Source organism: Euprymna scolopes, chromosome 2, assembly GCF_053919585.1.
Source record: "Euprymna scolopes isolate OS-2025 chromosome 2, ASM5391958v1, whole genome shotgun sequence".
NCBI classification, from domain to species: domain Eukaryota; kingdom Metazoa; phylum Mollusca; class Cephalopoda; order Sepiida; family Sepiolidae; genus Euprymna; species Euprymna scolopes.
Window position 1 is genome coordinate 28128839 of NC_136483.1, and position 18828 is coordinate 28147666.

At 39.2% G+C, this 18828-nt stretch overlaps 1 protein-coding gene across 1 annotated transcript in view; it reads left to right on the plus strand.

Annotated features, from left to right (window-relative positions):
* The window catches only part of LOC145303449 (uncharacterized), a 33593-nt gene extending 29093 nt beyond the window's left edge, over window positions 1–4500 (plus strand). The window contains exon 4 of the mRNA XM_080144786.1: window positions 4252–4500. Coding sequence (XP_080000912.1) covers window positions 4252–4500 — 249 coding nt within the window. The remainder of the gene's footprint in view (window positions 1–4251) is intronic.
* Window positions 4501–18828: the final 14328 nt, after the last annotated feature.

An 18828-nucleotide genomic window follows, 5' to 3' on the forward strand; every position in this document is an offset into this window, starting at 1 on the left:
GATTTGTAGAATAGGTCGGCATACTTGGTTAGAGCAGTACAGAGAGGGAAAGTATGAGAGAAAAAGACAGGAAAAACTTTTTTTTTGTAGCACACGAAAAGGTAAAGCCGTAACAATTACCCACTAGTATGGCATCGAGAAGCCCCACCAGAGACTACTGCATGGTCCAGATCCACTCACCAAATGGCAATACAGCAGTCCCAGTACTTTGCGCCTGCTGATAGGACAGCCTCCTTAGTGGTTAATCCAAGATTCGGGTCCCTGACTATCAGGCGGATAACGTCAGCCCAGACAAAACGTTTACCTCTAGCACCCTTACTAGTGATATGGCCACAAGGACAGACAGAGACAGAAAAATTTCCGACATCTCAGACTACTGGTCACCAAGTACTACCGACCTTTAAGCAGCTTTTTCTTCACCCTTTGTCAGAAAAATCACTCATTGAATGAGGACTGAGGACAAAAAAGGAGAAGCGAGAGTTACTGGAGTGCCGATAACACATCCACTATATTATCTACTCTCCATTTAAAAAAATACTTTTTTCTATAGATACTTTTATTGATATTACACACATTAAACTCTAGCCCTATTCGAAGTAATCTATCCCGGCTGCAATGTACTTGCTGTACCGTTGCTACAACTCCTGGAAGGCACCATGGAAGTCCTCTTGTGTGAGCGTGTCAATGACTCTCGTCACAGCCTCTTTCAATCCTCAATTGTCTCATAGCGACAGCCTCTAAGGCTTTCATTTAGCTTAGAGAATAACCAAAGTCACAGAGAACTTGATGCCTATTGCATAGTTCTTATTAGAAGAGGACTGATGTTATATATTTGTTGTTGTTAATATTGTTAGTAAGAGAGGGTCTTAGAGTGTTCATGCTGTGTGCAGATATATCGCGTATCGATAAAGAGAGAGACAGTTCTGCATATATAAAGAGACAGGGTACATGTTAATGCAGGAGAGCTGACGTCATGTAATCACAATGAGAGGAGATTTAGATATATAGATAGATAGATCGAGAGATTGATAGTGATATTGACATTTATACTGTTTGACAGTTCTGACAATGGGAGTGTTTCTATAACATTGACACATATATTTCTTTACCTATTTTTGAGATGATGATTTTCATAAAGTTTTTATAATATAAATTCACAATACCTTTCTGGTGTTGAATAATATAACATGAAGACACAGATACAACATTATGATGATATTCGTTTATTCCATTCTTACCAGTCAATGACTTTGCATCAAGGAATTCAAGTCTTTACATGATTTCTTTCTTCTCCCCTTCGCTTCCAAGGCTCAATGTCAGCTCTGTCTCTGACTCCTCTCTTCTCCCCTGACGAACTGACTGACTTACCCTTTGCCAAGCTCCAACATTATTGAAAACTCATGACGTCATTGCATGACCAACACGTGCATATCAGACACGTTGCCTTACATGCATTGTTTCTAACGTGTCTACAAAGCCGACTCTGTAACTTAATTTTTTTTTTACATGGGGGTCACCACTTATCAAGGCCCGAAGGCCACTCAGGGATAAGGGTTATTGCATGTACAGTAATCAATGAGATAGTATTGTAGTAATCATTAGTACTGGGAGTTTTGAAAGGGTTCGGTTTGTCAGGAGTTTATGTTGAACTTGAAGACGTCCAAGTAATAGTCAGGTGGGAAACAGGCAAGCGGCAGAGAGTTCCACTGGCGTGTAGTTCTAAGAAAGAAGCTTTGCTCATGGAATCTACGTTTGGATTTAGACACAGATAAAGATTGGGGAAAATTATTGACAGTAGTTTCAGCCAGACGGGTGTTTCTCATGAAAGAATGGCTAGGGGAGACGAGGGATTGGAGTTCAGACGAGCACCTGCCATGGAAATAACGATAAAACAAATACAGGCTCGCAACGTCTCTTCTGTGGGAGAGAGGTTGCAGGGAAGAGAAAAGGGCATCCCCCACTAAACCACGAAATCTATTTTGTACTCTGTAAAGGCAGGATAGCCTATTTTTAGCAGCTCCTGCCCAGATTTGGCAGCAGTACTCCATTCTTGGACGTATTTGGCTTTTATACAGATAGAGAATTGCATAAGTAGTGAGATATCTTCTGGAGCGGTAAAAGGATCCCACCATTTTCCCAGCGTCCCTGGCAACAGATTTGATGTACGTGTTTCATTTCAGATCAGGAGTATAGGTCAAACCCAGAAGCTTGTTAAAACATGGAACATCCCCAAGACGAGAGCCATCCATTTCAATTGATACCGATCAGAGCGCTGATGATGTAAAGATAGAAGCTTGGTTTTGGATGCATTAAAAGTGACCAGCCACCTCTTCCCCCATTGTACCACACGCTCAAGATCGAAGAGAGAATGAGAGAGAACTTTGTCATTTACGGCCTTTGATGTGTTGCCATAGATGGTCCTGTCATCAGCATAGATGTCAACGAATGATTTAAGTATTTGTTTTGGGAGATCATTGACGTAGATCAAGAAGAGAGTTGTGCCCAGGATTGACCCCGTAGGGATTTCAGCATTAATACTGTGGGCCTCTGATTTCTGCCCATCAACCACTACTCTTATGAACCTATCAGAGAGAAATGAGTTAATGTTTAGTCTCAGTACATCTGTTACGTTGGTAGCTATGAAAAAATGATTTCTGTGCGTGATGGCAGCAGCACATTCAGGGAGAACCATGGCTGGCTGTAAGGTTTTTGTTGGATTTTTGGATGGTATAAATCGGTCTATGCCTACAAGTAACCATTCGGTCATGTCTGATACTATAGAGGACACATCCTTTTTAAACATGGAATGCAGAGGTAGGTCTGTCAGATATGAATGTATGGAAGCTATCCCAGTCAGCCATAGGGTATCGGTATACAGTACGGTGGAGAGGTACGTCTGTAGACTTATTACATTTCATTTTTATCAACTGATACAAGGAAGTGGTCAGAGGATCCCAGAGGAGAAAGAACGGAACATGAACACAGCTCAGGGGAAATTGTGAGGAAAAGGTCTAGAAGGCTTGCATATTGACCGGGTGTATCGGGCACACACGTGGGTTCGTGAACAGTCTGAGTGAGGTCATAGGCAATGGAAAAATCATGACAAAACCTTCCCTCGTCATCGATTTTATTTGAGTGGGTCAGCCATTCCACATTATGGACATTGAAGTCACCGCAAATGTGAATGTTAGCCGAAGGATGTGCAGACAGGATATGGTCAATTTTCTCCGATATACTCTTAAAGATAGTAACCCCAGTGTTGTGGGGGCGATGGAAGGCAAATATAAATGCAGTGGTGTAAGCTAGTGTAACTCATATAAGGTAAATTAAGGTCTTCTCTGGAGATATCCCTGCCACACGAGAAGCCATCAGATTTAGATGTTAAGTTGGAGTATCCTTTAATTATGAATTCGTCTAGAGAAGTGGTTGGCCCTATGCCAGTTTCACTTAGAAAGAATATGTCCGGTTTCGTCTCCTGTAATTGTGTTTCAACCTCTGGAAGGTTGGAACGTAGCCCCCTGATGTTGGAGAAGGAGACCTTGATTTACCCACTTTACAAACAAGTTCCATTGTCCGTTTTTTAAATTCCTTATTTTAATTTCATTTCTTTAGCAGAAACAAAATTACATCATTACATTCCTTTTTCAATAAACAGATATCTAACTATTTAATGTGAACTAAACAATAGTAATTCTACATTCCATTTTCAATACCATTCTGTATTATTTATTTTAATTTATGATCGGAATTCTCAATTCCAAATCTAGCTTCGCAAGTTCGAATCCTCGGCTATCCTATCTCATATTTATTCACTTACTCTCGGCGGCTGTGTTTAAATATTCCTACCACCCTTATTTTCAAAAAATGTACGCATTTTTAAATTTTAGTACATTTCTAGGTATTTTTCCAAGTTTAAAACAGAATTTTATTGCATATCGTTCTTCTAAATTGTCCTCACGTTCAGATTGCATTTTTGAAATTCACTAGCTTTGACAATCATACTTTAGTAGAGTGTATTCCAATTCATGCTGTACCTGGTCATTTGAACTTGAAATCATGAACATTGCTCAATTACCTAATAAAATGTATGGCAATAATATATTGAATTTTCAAGAGTCTACGACAATTTTAAATGCCTGTACAAAAAGTCTGAAAACTTACTAAACCTTGTATATTTATTTCAGATTCCGTTTAATACGTTATTGTTGTAATAAAATGATATTTCTTTTTCATGTCTTTTTTTATTTCCAGGTGAAGATGCTTGCAAGAAAAAACAACAAAGATGTTGTTACACTGATTTTTGATGGTCAAAAGTCGACAAAAGAAAATTGGTTTTCAAAGTCTCGTGTATTGGAATCATCTTGGGAAAATTTTACAAATGAAACCCCAACTAATAAATTCGGCATTGAGGTCGAGTCAGTAGAATTTATTACATTCTTGTTTATTTATGTGCCCGTTTTCTTTGTTTGTTTCTATAATACAGGATCTAATTTATTTTGATAATATTCCTTGTCCACCATCACTTGTTTATGATCTCCCAGAATATAAACATATGAATATACATATTACATTTTTCAAAATGTCGTATCGGATAAGCTCCCTATATGTCTTTTTACATTAAGTCGACAGCTTTTACTAAATTACGGTTGGGTGGATATATATTAAATATATTAGAGATGTAGACATGTAATTATTAATTTTAAAGGATTCAATAAATTGTTCATTCTAATTTTTCTAGTTTGTTAATCCTAATCAACACGTCTATTTGTTGGTTCATAATTGAATACAAAATTCCAGAGTTTTTAATATTTTACAATATTTGTTTCTTTAAAATAAAATGTCAGAACTACAAAAATATTATTTTACTATTTAAATTTATTATTAAATTTATTCCAAAGTAACATTTCTCAGTTACGTTTCTGATTATTGTGTTGTGAAATTCGTATTCTCGTTTTATATGTATCGTCAAATATATGAAATTTCTCAATGCCTACGTATATCATATATATATAATAATTTTATTTATATAGAAAAATATTACACAGCCGCTACGCTGAACGTATTATAGCTTATATGCTACTGAATGCGACTGGTTCTTTGAGAACCAGTCGCCTTCAGTGCTAAATCAGCTATATGATGAAAACTTTTAGTTCTTGCCAACCAATTATTCGAAACATTAGCATGTTCAGTGTAGCGACTACGTAATATTTGTCTATATAAATAAAAATATTATATTTTGCTGTTTTTTATCGAGCACTCTTATAACCTCGTTTTAATTCATGAGTCTTAATACTTTTAATTTGGTATATATAGATTTAAAAAAATAAATATTAACAATTATTTTTACACCTACAGACACTTGTGTTTCATGCTTTCACAATAACCAGTATAGGAAGTGATAATTCCGGTGATAGGGAGACTTGAACCTAGTCACAAAGCCACTCTCGATTTCGTAGACCAGCATCTTTATCTCAAACCATCGGTAATTAACATAAGAATTGATTAAAATATAGAGCCTATAAATGCCATTTCTAGTAAACAGCCGGAGAATATTAAACGACCCGAAGATGGAATGTTTCATTCGCGCTAAAGTTCAACGCTTTCTCCTCAAATCTCCAAAAAGAGCTCAACTTTGATTTCTTATAGGCGATTTATAATTATGATATATATATATTTTTTATAAATATTAACAAATATCTTTCTACCTAAAGACATTAGTGCTTCATGCTTCCACAATTATCAGTGTATGAAGTATTAATTTTTGTTGGTCGGAAGATTGAAACCTTGACTTCATAGGCTATCATATTTACTTCAAGGCCACCGAAAATTAAAGAGAGAGATAGGAGAGAGAAAGGGAAAAGATAAAAGGAGTTTTATCAGATCTTTGAAAACATTAAATTAATTCTAAATTTTAGAAAACGAAATAATGTTTATAAAACATTTTATTAAATAATTAATATAATTTTTCCTGAGACTTCCGGTGTAAGACACCTTTGTCTATATAAAAAAAAAGGAAACTTGTCATTTTCTCTTCATTTTCTTGATAGTATACCCCGAAGTTAGCGCGAATTATAAATAAAAGAAATATCGCCAGATTTTTAAAAATATTATTTCGTCAAGTTAATTTGTAAATTTTAGAAAACCAAATAATATTATTGTTAGAAATGTAAAGTCATAATCCCTAGCTGTAAAAGAATTTGACCCCTACGTTTCTAAAGTGGGCGTTGCTAACTGATCCTTCTTTACAATTGATGATGATGATGATGATGATGATGATGATGGCAACTTTCTGTCATGTGAGAAAATGGCGTTCTGCATCTAGTCTGGTGTACTTCAACGTCTTCTCTGGCTATACAGTCGAAGCTGGAGTTGCGTCTCCAGAAGTAGACCTGAGCAGGTCATAAGATCTAGGTTTGCCTAGTTAGCAGAGTTCGACATAAATGTAAATCAAATTTTTGTCAGAGTTTACTCTTTTAGCTTTTGCCTTTCTCAAGGCAATGGAGCTAGTTGCCCATATGCCATTTTCTGATATAGCAGGACCCAGTCTGAACACTCCTCTGGTCACACCTGGTAAGTTTTCAATCGTGGTTGGGTGTTTCTCAGTCCTCCTTGAGTCAAGGGTTGATATGCCGTTTGTTTTGCAGGTCGGCCGTACGCTGAAAAACACTCAACAGATCGCCATCCGGTCGCAAAAGACAATTCAGTTCACCCACCCCAAAACCCCCAGAAAACAAACTTCGTTTTTTTTCTATACTATATCCTCCTCATAGTTATGTTTGGAATTAAATAAAAGCGATATTATACCATTGCCAAAATTCACATTTTTTAATTAAATTCTACATTTTTCAGTAATTATAGGAAATTCTATATTTCATCATATCACAATAAATGTGCGGACAACAAAGGCTGGTTTATGGTGACTGGGTATGTTCACGAGTGCGACTACGAGAAGAAGAAACCATATCCCCAAATCTTGTACACAAACAAAACTACGTTTACCACTTGGAGCCAAGGTAAGCTTTTTTGTGACATGGTTTCACTTACAAAAATAAACTTAAGTCTGTCTAAATAACACAAAACTCCACTACTATTTACTATTGAGTAAAATGAAAGATACTTGGAACTGATAAACATTATGTCACGTTGTTTAATAGTATTACATTGACTTCTATGTACCAGTAGGTGTAACTGGTTGATATAATAAACGGTGGAACGATAAAATTGTCGCCCTAGAAAAGACGACACGATTCCATTTCCGTTTGACGAAAACCGGTCTTCTGTTTTTGCTGCAGGCTATCTACTAGTTGGTCAGTTGTGCACAAATCCCAAGAGCGATAGAAAACGTATACTTTTATTTACTTATCATGTCTGAAATTGACACAATGTTCAAGGAGTGAGATTAAAGGTACGCTGCTGTACAACTCATGCTCTCTATCGATCTAAGTTATAACAACAGGATTATTGCCAGCATCCTCAAAATGCGTCGTTGGATTGCCGCGAATAACAGGGACGTGCTCGGGATTATGAAAAAGATTCCGGCCACGTTTATGGTTTCACATAACGGCCTCATCATGCCACCTCACATCTTCGAAGTCGGCTTGAAATTCAACACTAAAGTATACCTGGATGTACTAAAGATTGTGGTGATCCCCTTATGCAATCAGGTGGCTGCTGACAGACCTGGAGTGTGGTGGCAAGACTCGGTGTCGGCTCACAAGTCCAAAGACACCCAAACTTGGCTTCATAAGGAGTGCTACGACTTTGTACCACTCTCACACTGGTTCCGCTTCTCCCCTTGTAAAAATCCGCTGGACTACTTCGTTTGGTTATACGTCGAGAACATCACTAACATGACCTTCCACAACACCAATGCCAGCCTGATCGCCACCATTCGCCAAGTATTTGGCGAGCTCCCGTCGGCGCTTGTGGAAACCGCATGCTCCCAGTTCCAGACCCTTATAGAGGCGATGATTGAGTATTGAAATGATTTCAGCTCTACTACATAATCAAGTTACTTAAATGGATTTTTTTCAACAAAAGTTTTAAAATAAAGCTGTACTGTTGTTTTCTTTAGGGCAACAGTTTTATCATTCCAACTTCTAGAATGGTATTTTATTTTTTACTAAATTTTAATGGTTGTGATCATATTAAATACTAGTAGGACCCGTGTCCCAACATTGCCTTGGCCAATAACAAAGAATGCTTTAAATAAAAAACAATAATCAATTGAGGAAAACACCCCGCCTTTGTGTGGAGGTAAATGGGTAAAACAAACGTAAGTATCTTATGCTTCGAAATAGCAATTAAGTGAACTCTATGTAAGAGTGAATAGAACTAGTAAATATAACACAATGGTATTTCAACGTTTTACTTAATTACATAGGCAATGATTTTATTGAATACTAGCAGGATTCGAGTTTTGACATTGCTTAAATAAATATAAGAGAATGATTTAGTTATAAAAAATGATTACTAATTATCAATTGAAAAAAAACAAATCTGCCCTCGTGATGGCAACCAAATAGGAACATATGTAATGTTACTAAGTAGCATTTCAGTGAACTATATGCAACAGTGAATGCAACTGGTAAATATAACAACATAGTGTGCCAATTTTCTTATAAATTTTAATGGTAGGGATAATATGAAATATTAGCAGGACCAGTGTTCAAACATTGCCCGGACAAATATAAAAGAATGTGTAGCAGAAGTAGCAATAACTAAAATGAGGGGAAAAAGAGCTTACCTCGGGTACGTCTGTTGTGTCACCGGTTGGGGGGAAAAGAGAATTCCAAGATGGCGTCCGGGGGTTTTATTAGCGTTTACCCCATGCAACTCTCGGAAAATCACGTTTCTTTCTCATGTGATTATACAAATGGATAATTCCCGGCCACTATAAAAGCAGGAGGCTAGAGACGAGTCGGCAGTGTCCTGCAAATTGTGTGTGTGGGTGTTTCTGGCGATTGGAGTGTGTCTTCTTTTACCACGGTTATCACGGACAGGAATTCCCTCTCTTCTGGAGGTGGGCGATATTGACTATTTTGAAGTTGTACTGTTGCTGACAGAACATTTATTTTTTTTGCCTACTACATTTTTGTTTCAAGCTATTTCGGCCCGAATATGGCGAAGGTGCGGATAAGCAGTGATATTATCAAGCCGTTCTCTGGCGAGGGAGACGTTGTAGCGTGGCTGAAAAAAGTGAGACTTGTCGCACAACTTCAGCAGGTGGATGACGTAGCGAGTCTGCTACCTTTATACCTGGAAGGCGATGCGCTGGCCCTCTACATGGAAATGGAGGAGGACGATCAAAAGAAAATAGACCAGATTGAGGCTCGATTAAAGGAGGCATTTACTGATGACGCGTTTGCAGCATATAGAAAAATAACTATGGTTAGATGGGCTGGTGAACGTGTGGATGTATACGCCAACAAAATCAGGTAGTTGGTTGGATTGGCCGGATTCACAGGAGAAAGCTTAGAGAGACTCACAAAATTAATTTTTGTCACTGGATTCCCTAACACCATCTCAATTGCTCTTCAACAGGTGCCGAACATCAAAGCCCTGACCATGGGGGAGCTAATGTCGAGAGCGAGAATTTTGACGACGACTGGCGAACAAAATCAGGATGTGGTTGCGGCCACACGCTCACCCAACAACAGGGCCCAGAATAATCCTGTTAACGCGACCTGTTTCAAATGCAATGTTAAAGGCCACCTTGCAAGGGACTGTCGAAAATGTGGAACACGGTGTTACCGTTGCGGTGAGAGTGGACACTGGGCTCGGAACTGCTCGGGAAACGAGCAAGGGGAGGACGCATAAGTGCCAGTCTCCTTCCCAACCAAGATGTGAACACGACGCTCCCGGTGATAAGCATCCATGTTGACGGGATGCGATGTTTGGCGCTTATTGATACATGATGCTCCAGGACAATTTTACATGCAGACCGGTGCCGGTCTTGGAGAAAAACAAACGTAAATGTCAACACAATTGGTGGAATGTCCCATGCATGCTGCGGTGTTGGAACGGTCTCTGTATCCACTGATGAAGGTGTGTGGACGGCAAAGAGCTGAATGTATGGGTCGATGCTAGCTCCCTAGCAATTGGGGCAGCCTTGGAGATGTGTGAAACTGTGTTGGAAGATACATGTTGGCTGCGACCTGAAGATGACTCTCAACATATCAACTTGGCTGAACTGGATGCCGTATTGAAAGGCATCAATTTGGCTCTCCAGTGGCAGAGCAAGGTGCTACACATAAAGACAGATTCTGTTTGCGTATACCATTGGGTCTTGGACACGCTAACTGGAAAGGCGCGAGTATGCACCAAAGCAGCAAGCGAGATGCTCATTAGGATGCAATTAAGCACTCATAAGGAGCTAGTGAAAGAGTACGGGCTGACATTGGATGTGACGCTGGTTCCATCAGCACGAAACATTGCTGACCAACTGACACGAGTGCCACAGCGGTGGTTTGAGGCAATGAAAAAAAAAACGGTCTTGACCCAGTGATAGGCGCGGTCCACACAGACGAGCTGGATGAGAGTCAAATCATGGCTATTCACAAAGATAGTGGACATCTGGGGGTGCGACGCACTACCTACTTTGTCAGGAGAAGATGTCCAACCACGACAAAAGCAACTGTCAGAACGGTCATACAGAAATGCGAGGAATGTCAGTCCATTGACCCAGCGCCAGTCAGGTGGGAAAAGGGAAAGCTGGAAGTTAACGAGAATTGGCAGAGAATTGGAATGGATATCACACATTATGGCACCTTCCATTTTTTAACTTTAACAGACTGTGGTCCATCGCGTTTCTCCATTTGGAGGAAATTGGCAAGGCAGGACTCGGCAAGCGTGATTCATCAGTTGGAGGCAGTGTTCCTCGAGCATGGCGCGCCGCATGAACTCCTTTTAGACAATGACACAGCTTTCTGCAGCAATATGTTCCAAGCATTTGCATGTAAATGGGGAGTTCACTTGCGATTCCGTTGTGCATACGCTCCAGCCGGGAATGGCATAGCGGAGCGATGTCACCGTACAGTGAAACGAATAGCGGCTAGAATGTGTTGCCCCATACAGGAGGCTGTCTACTGGTATAACATCACACCAAGAGACGACACATCTCCCTCCACTGCGCCTGCCAACAGGATTTATCAATACGAAGTTCGAGTAAAGGAGACCAATCTCGCAACTGCGTCCCCAGGTCCCAAGAACAGCTTTTACCAGGTTGGAGATCGCGCATGGGTCAAAAGACCGCAAAATCGATGTACCACGAGGTTCGGCAAGGGTGAGGTGACCAAGGTGATCAGCCCTCAGTCGATTTTGGTGGACGGTGTGCCTCGTCACGTGAAGGATTTGCGTCCTCGCCATTATGTTGTTACATCGGAGGAAGAGGGAGACTCAGACAGTATGGTGTCTTCTGAAAAGACAGAGAGTATGATGCAGGACGACGGAGAGGATTTTGAGCCATATAATGTACATACTGAAGAAGCGGAGTAAGGACCACCCGTCTTGCCTTTACGAAGGAGTACCCGACAGAGACGAATACTGCCCCCCTGCCCTGATTGTGAAACACCGCCTATGGAGCAGACTGGTGGCAATAATGGCGATGAAGAGGATGGCAGGGAGGAAGTGCTGCCTCCGGTTCTTCGGAGAAGTACCAGACAGAGACGACTGCCCCCCTGCCCCATTTGTGATCATGAGATCAGGGGGGAGTGTAGCAGAAGTAGCAATAACTAAAATGAGGGGAAAAAGAGCTCACCTCGGGTACGTCTGTTGTGTCACCGGTTGGGGGGAAAAGAGAATTCCAAGATGGCGTCCGGGGGTTTTTATTAGCGTTTACCCCATGCAACTCTCGGAAAATCACGTTTCTTTCTCATGTGATTATGCAAATGGATAATTCCCGGCCACTATAAAAGCAGGAGGCTAGAGACGAGTCGGCAGTGTCCTGCAAATTGTGTGTGTGGGTGTTTCTGGCGATTGGAGTGTGTCTTCTTTTACCACGGTTATCACGGACAGGAATTCCCTCTCTTCTGGAGGTGGGCGATATTGACTATTTTGAAGTTGTACTGTTGCTGACAGAACATTTATTTTTTTTGCCTACTACATTTTTGTTTCAGAATGCTTCAACAACTAAAAAGAAAATAATTAATAAAAAATATTGCATAAAAAAGGTAATAAATAGTTGATAAATAAGGACAATCTCTCGAGTGGATGTAAGTAAGTAGAACTATACGTAATTATACCTTACTGCTAGATATTATTTTAATAAATTATGAGTTAACAGTGGATATAAGCTGTAACTATAACAGAATGGTTTACCCAATTTTCTACTAAATTTTAATAGTATGTTATCATATTAAATAGTAGCATGACCAGTTTCCCGACATCACCCAGACAAATATAAAAGAATGTTTCAGCTATCTAAAAAGTATAATTGATCATCAATTGAGGAAACAAAATCTGTCCTCGTATAAAGGTTAATAAGTAAGAACATAAATATTAATGGCAGTGATTATATTAGATATAATCCAATGGCGGATTAAATAAAAAAAAAAGTATACAGGAATGGTAATGAAAAAGTTAATATAAATGATGTAACTGTTTCATATACATTAATTGTGGTAGAAATAATTGAATGTTTAATATCAAAGATTATTACTAGTATGAAATATGATGCAAAGGTGGGTAAAATATTGGTGCAATACTAGTCAATGGTGGTCAAAAGCGAACAATGTTATGTATCGATCAGTAAAGAAAGTATGATGCATGTTTTAAATATGTTAAATAAAATGCATGATCAGTCAAACTAAATACTTTATAACATAACAGGTAAACATAATACAGTATCAGGGCAAGTATTAACTACGATGTTATGGCAGATTAAACAGTTATTAATCAAATGCAACTCCAGTCAATATGATGTTAACATGTACTTTTGTCACTGGTTTATGCACACACTGACAGCGAATGAAAATATCACAAGATAATTGATCTACAAAAATATATTATTGTTTTTATTTTACTCCAACAATCAGCTTTTCTGTGACAAATTGTTATTCTTTTTTTAACGTTTACCAAAAGGCGCGTGCGGGTGTGTGATTAGATGATTGAAGAAAAAAAATGATGACACTCTTACTCTCTCTTTCTCTCTCTCTCTCTCTCTCCGACTTTTTTCTGTGACGATTTTATTTATAATTACATTTTTCCCATTGGAATGTCTATTATTTCCTTTGTCTATTGTCTCAACCTTTGACCTATATTTTTCCACTTTCTGGGTCAAATTATACATTCCGTTAGACAATATTGAAAATATCGAATTCTTAACATTTGAATCCATTTGCACGTGTGCAACCCACTGATTTTTTTTCTTCCCGGCGTTGCCTGTCAGTATACATGTACCGGTAACAGTTACAATAATCTGTCTTTTAGTCTGATGTTTTTTTTTACATGGCGGTCATCACTTATCAAGGCCCAGAAGCCACTCGAGGATAAGGGTTATTGTGTGTGCAGTAATCAATGGGATAGTATCGTAGTAATAGTTAGTATTAGAGATTTGATAAAGTATCATTACTTAAGCGGGCGGTTCATCAGGAATTTGTTTGTGTTGGACTTGAAGACATTTAAGTTGAAGTCGGGAGGGAAACAGGCAAGCGGCAGAGAGTTCCACAGGCGTGCAGTTCTAAAAAAGAAGCTTTGTTCATGGAATCTACGTTTTGATTTAGGCACGGATAAAGAGTGGGGAAAATTAATGACAGTGGTTTCAGCTAGTGGGGTGTTTTTCGTGATAGATTGGCGAGGGGAGACCAGAGAATGGACCTCAGACGAGCACTTGCCATGGAAATAACGATAAAAACAGAGACAGGCTCGCAACGTCTCTTCTGTGGGAGAGAGGTTGCAGGGAAGAGAAAAAGGCATCCCCCACCAAGCCACGAAGTCTATTTTGTACTCTGTAAAGGCAGGATAGGCTGTTTTTAGCAGCTCCTGCCCAGATATGGCAGCAGTACTCCATTCTTGGACGAACTTAGCTTTTATATAGATAGAGAATTGTATCAGTAGTGAGATATCTTCTGGAGCGGTAGAAGGATCCCACCATTTTCCCAGCGACCTTGGCCACAGACTTAATGCATGTGTTCCATTTCAGATCAGGAGTAAATGTCAAATCCAGAAGCTTGTCAAAACACGGAGCCTCTCCCAGACGAGAGCCATCCATTTCAATTGATTCTAGATGGGGATCAGAACGTTTATGATGTAATGATAGGAGCTTGGTCTTAGATGCATTAAAGATAACTAGCCAGCTCTTCCCCCACTGTACCACGCGCTCAAGATCTAACGAGAGAGAATCAGAGAGAACATTGTCATTTATGTCCTTTGATGTGTTGCCATAGATAGTCATGTCAGCAGCATAGATGTCAACGAATGATTTAAGTATGTGTTTTGGGAGATCATTGATGTAGATCAAGAAGATAGTTGGGCCCAGGATGGACCCCTGGGGAACTCCAGCATTAATACTGTGGGCCTCTGATTTCTGCCCATCAACCACTACTCTTATGAACCTATCAGAGAGAAATGATTTAATGATTGAGAAAACATTTCCAGTAATACCGTAGCTGGAAATCTGGTAAAGTAGGCCCTTATGCCATACCTTATCGAAGGCCTTCGATATGTCAAGAGCAATTACCCTGGAAAGGAAACCTTTGTCAAGTGATTCACTAATCCTATGTGATATAAGCCGTTAGCACATCTGCTGTAGATCTAGCAGAACGGAAACCATATTGTATGTTATTTCTGCTGAGGTTGTTGACTGCTTCTCTATTTAATATGGATTCCAGCAACTTAGTCATGACACACAGGAGACTTATTGGTCTGTATTGAGAGGGAGATTACTTATCACCTGAATTCTTAAATACAAGGCATACTGATGAGGTTTTCCAGGGTGTTGGAAAGCACTTCTCCTTAAGGCAACCCTTAAACAGTTTCGTAAGTATGGGGGCAAGTTCTGGTTGGAGCTTTTTTAACAATATAATTGGAATACCGTCAGGACCAGTTTCTTTACTGGAATCTAGGTTCTTGATTAGCTTGGCGACCTCATGTATGGATATTTGTATGTTGCATAGCGTGTTGTCTGTTATAGGAGGAAATACGGAGAGTTGATAGTCTTCATCGCATGGGGTAGAATTAGATGCAAAGTTCTTGGCAAATAGTTTGGCCTTGTCTGATGCTGACGAGATGACATCTGGTCCATTGATAATGGTTGGGATAGAACCCACGCTTCTGTTCAGGATCCTATTTGCTATTTGCCAGAACTGGTGGGAACCAAGCCGCTGCTCAGCTACTTTGGATTTAACAGACTCAGTATATAGCTCTCTTGCATGTTTTATTACTCTTTTACAGTGGTTGCTGGCAGTCCTGAAAGCAGCTTTAGTCTCAGTACATCTATTACGTTGGCAGCTATGGAAAAAGTGATTTCTGTGCGTGATGGCAGCAGCACATTCAGGGGAGAACCATGGCTGGCTGTTAGGTTTTTGTTGGAATTTTTTGGATCGTATGAATTGGTCTATGCCTACAAGTAACCATTCGGTCATGTCTGATACTATATAGGACACGTCCTTTTTAAACATAGAATGGAGATGTAGATCAGATATGAATGTACGGAAGCTATCCCAGTCAGCCATAGAGTATCGGTATACAGTACGGTGGGGAGGTACGTCTATAGACTTATTATATTTGATTTTCATCTTAACTGATGCAACAGAGTGATCGGAAGGTCACAGAGGAGATAGAATGGCACATGAGCATAGCTCAGGGGAAGTTTAGAGAAAAATGTCTAGAAGGCTTTCGTACTGACCGATAGTGTCGGGCACACGGGTGGGTTCGCGAACAATCTGAGTGAGGTCATAGACAATGGAAAAATCATGACAGAACCTCCCCTCATCATCAGTCTTATTTGAGTGGGTCAGCCATTCCACATTATGGACATTGAAGTCACCGCAAATGTTAATGTTAGCCGCAGGATGAGCAGACAGTATGTGGTCAATTTTATCCGATGTACTCTTAAAGATAATAAATCCGCTGTTGTGGGGCCGATAGAGGGCAAATATAAATGCGCTGGTGTAAGCAAGTGCAACCCGGAAGCACATATAAGGTAAATTAGGGTCTTCTCTAAAGATATCCCTGCCACACGAGAAGCCATCTTTAATGTAGGCACATATTCCATGCCCATGGCGATCTTGGGGGTCAGATTGAAGTGTTAAGTTAGAGTATCCTTTAATTATGAACTCATCTAGGGAAATGGTCGGCCCTATTCCAGTTTCGCTTAGAAAGAATATGTCTGGTTTCGTCACCCGTAATTGGGTTTCAACCTCTGGGAGTTTGGAAGTAGACCCCTGATGTTGGAGAAGGAGACATGGTAGTAAGGGTCTACGTTGAGAATGGGGTTCTAGGTTTAGTCGTGTTTTTTTTTGAGATATTTCATGTTTAGGATTTTGGGATTTGTGGAACAGGTCTGCATACTTGATTAGACGAGGGCAGAAAGGGAAAGTAAGAAAGAAAAACGGGATTTTTTTTTGTAGCACATGATAAGGTCACACCGTAAAAATTACCCACTAGTATGGCATCGAGAGGCCCCACCAGAGACTACTGCGTGGTCCAGAATCTATTCAGCAAATGGTAATACAGCAGCCCCAGTACTTTGCACCTGCTGATAGGACAGCCTCCTTAGTGGTTAATCCAAGGTTCGGGTTAACGTCAGCCCAGATGAAAACGTTTACCTCCAACACCCTTACTAGTGACATGGCCACAAGGATAGACATAGAGACAGAAAATTTCCGGCATCTCAGACTACTGTTCACGAAGTACTACCTACCTAGGAAGCATCTTTTTCTTCGCCCTTTGTCAGAAAAATAACTCATTGAAAATGAGGACTGAGGGACAGAAAAGGAGAAGCGAGAGTTACTGGAGCTGCCGATAACATCCACTGCATTATCTACTCTCCATTAAAAATAAATAAATAAATAAATAAAAAATAAAAAAAGGTAAGAGGGACTTATTAATATCTACTTAGTATAAGTCCTTTGCCCCAATCCCAGTTTAGGATAGTACTTGAAGATAGTTTCCCCTCCCATATTAATCCATGGAAGTTTTTGTTTTTGGGCTTTAGATACCTCGAGGAAGAACCTTTGAGCTGTACCTTATAATTAAGTTCCAATAAGTGGAATTGTGAAGTCGGCTTATGTTTTTAAATTGGAGAATCTCATTTAAGGATTGGTTTAGAGTAGTACCAGGCAGATTTGACAAAAAAAATTTAAAACAAGAGAAAAGAAATAGCAAAACAGGATAAGTAAAGTTAAGATGTTTCGAGTTTTAAGTCAAAACTGAGATAAGAAAAAAAAAAAAATAAGCAAACAAATATATATATATATATATATATATATATATATATATATTTATAATACACAGATGTAGGCAGTATTAAGACAAAAATAGATTAACAGTTATGGATAAGAATTGTTTAAGACCCCGACCCCGTCTTCCTGGGGTCATCTCTAAAAGAAGGAAGAAGCTAGCAGGTTTGTTCCTGGTACTTAAAGGGTACGGTGGGGGTGGGTGGGTAGTGGTGGGGAGTTAATGCTTTTATTTATCTTATTATATGTTCATTAACCATTTTTTCTCTTTTATTTATTTTTTCTTTTGTTTACGTTTTAGTTCCTTGGACATTTATTTTGAAATATTGTACGCATTACTTCATTTTTTTCATGAACATTATGTTTTAAAATTTAGACAAAATCCAATTTCACATAAAAATGCCCTTGTTTTTCCTGTAGATACCTCGATGCATGTTCATTAAACATCGACGGTAACCGTGTCGCAATTATCAAATTGGCACCGGCAAATGACAGTGGATAGCTTAATGCGTGCTTCTGCTTAGTTAATTTCTTTGATTCTTAACTTCTTCCATTCCACATAATCTGTTGAAACAGGAAACACTGTTATCTTTCCAAATGTCATTCATGAATAAACCAATATAGAAATAATTTCTTTTATTTTAGGGTGGCAAATCCTACGTTACTGAAAACAGATTATAGTCCTTAACCATCTTAAAGAACTGACTCTCTCTTTATCTTTTTTTTACTCTCCCTTCTCCGTGCTAATCCTATTTATTTCCGTGCTAATCCTATTTATTTCCGGCTGGACCCTTTTTCTTTCTACCGGATCTGAAAATTACACAAACAGGGGATGACTTGCCCCTAAGTTAATAGCTTGTGGCACCATCTCGACTTTTCGCTCAATCAACGGTACGTCATCTTCCTCAAACGCCACTTACCTCCTTTATTCATTTTCTTGTTTTTTCTTTCTATGTTTTTCAAGGCCCCTTTTTTCGTTGTGTCTTCATTGTACTGGTTCTCTTCTTTCTTATTTCTAGAATAAAATTGGTCACGCCACCAAAACTGGGTTGTTATGTAATCGATCTGCACGGTTGTTCAAAATGCCTGTGTCCAGTCTATATAAAGTTTACATGTACTTTTGTCACTGGCACAAAATATATACACACACTGACAGCGAAGTAAACATCACAACACAGCTGACCTACAAAAATATATTATTGTTTTTATTTCTACTCCGACAATCAGCTTTTCTGTGAGAAATTATCATTCTTGTTTTAACGTTTACAGAAAGTACTTTACCATAGGCATCGTGAAGCTGTTACACGACAGTAAAAATGGAGGGGATGGGTTCAACGATTATTGACCCTTAACGATGCTTAATTATTGTCAGCTATGTACAACTTGTCCTAGCTGACCTGATTAGCTCCGAGCAAATTTGTGCTGTAAA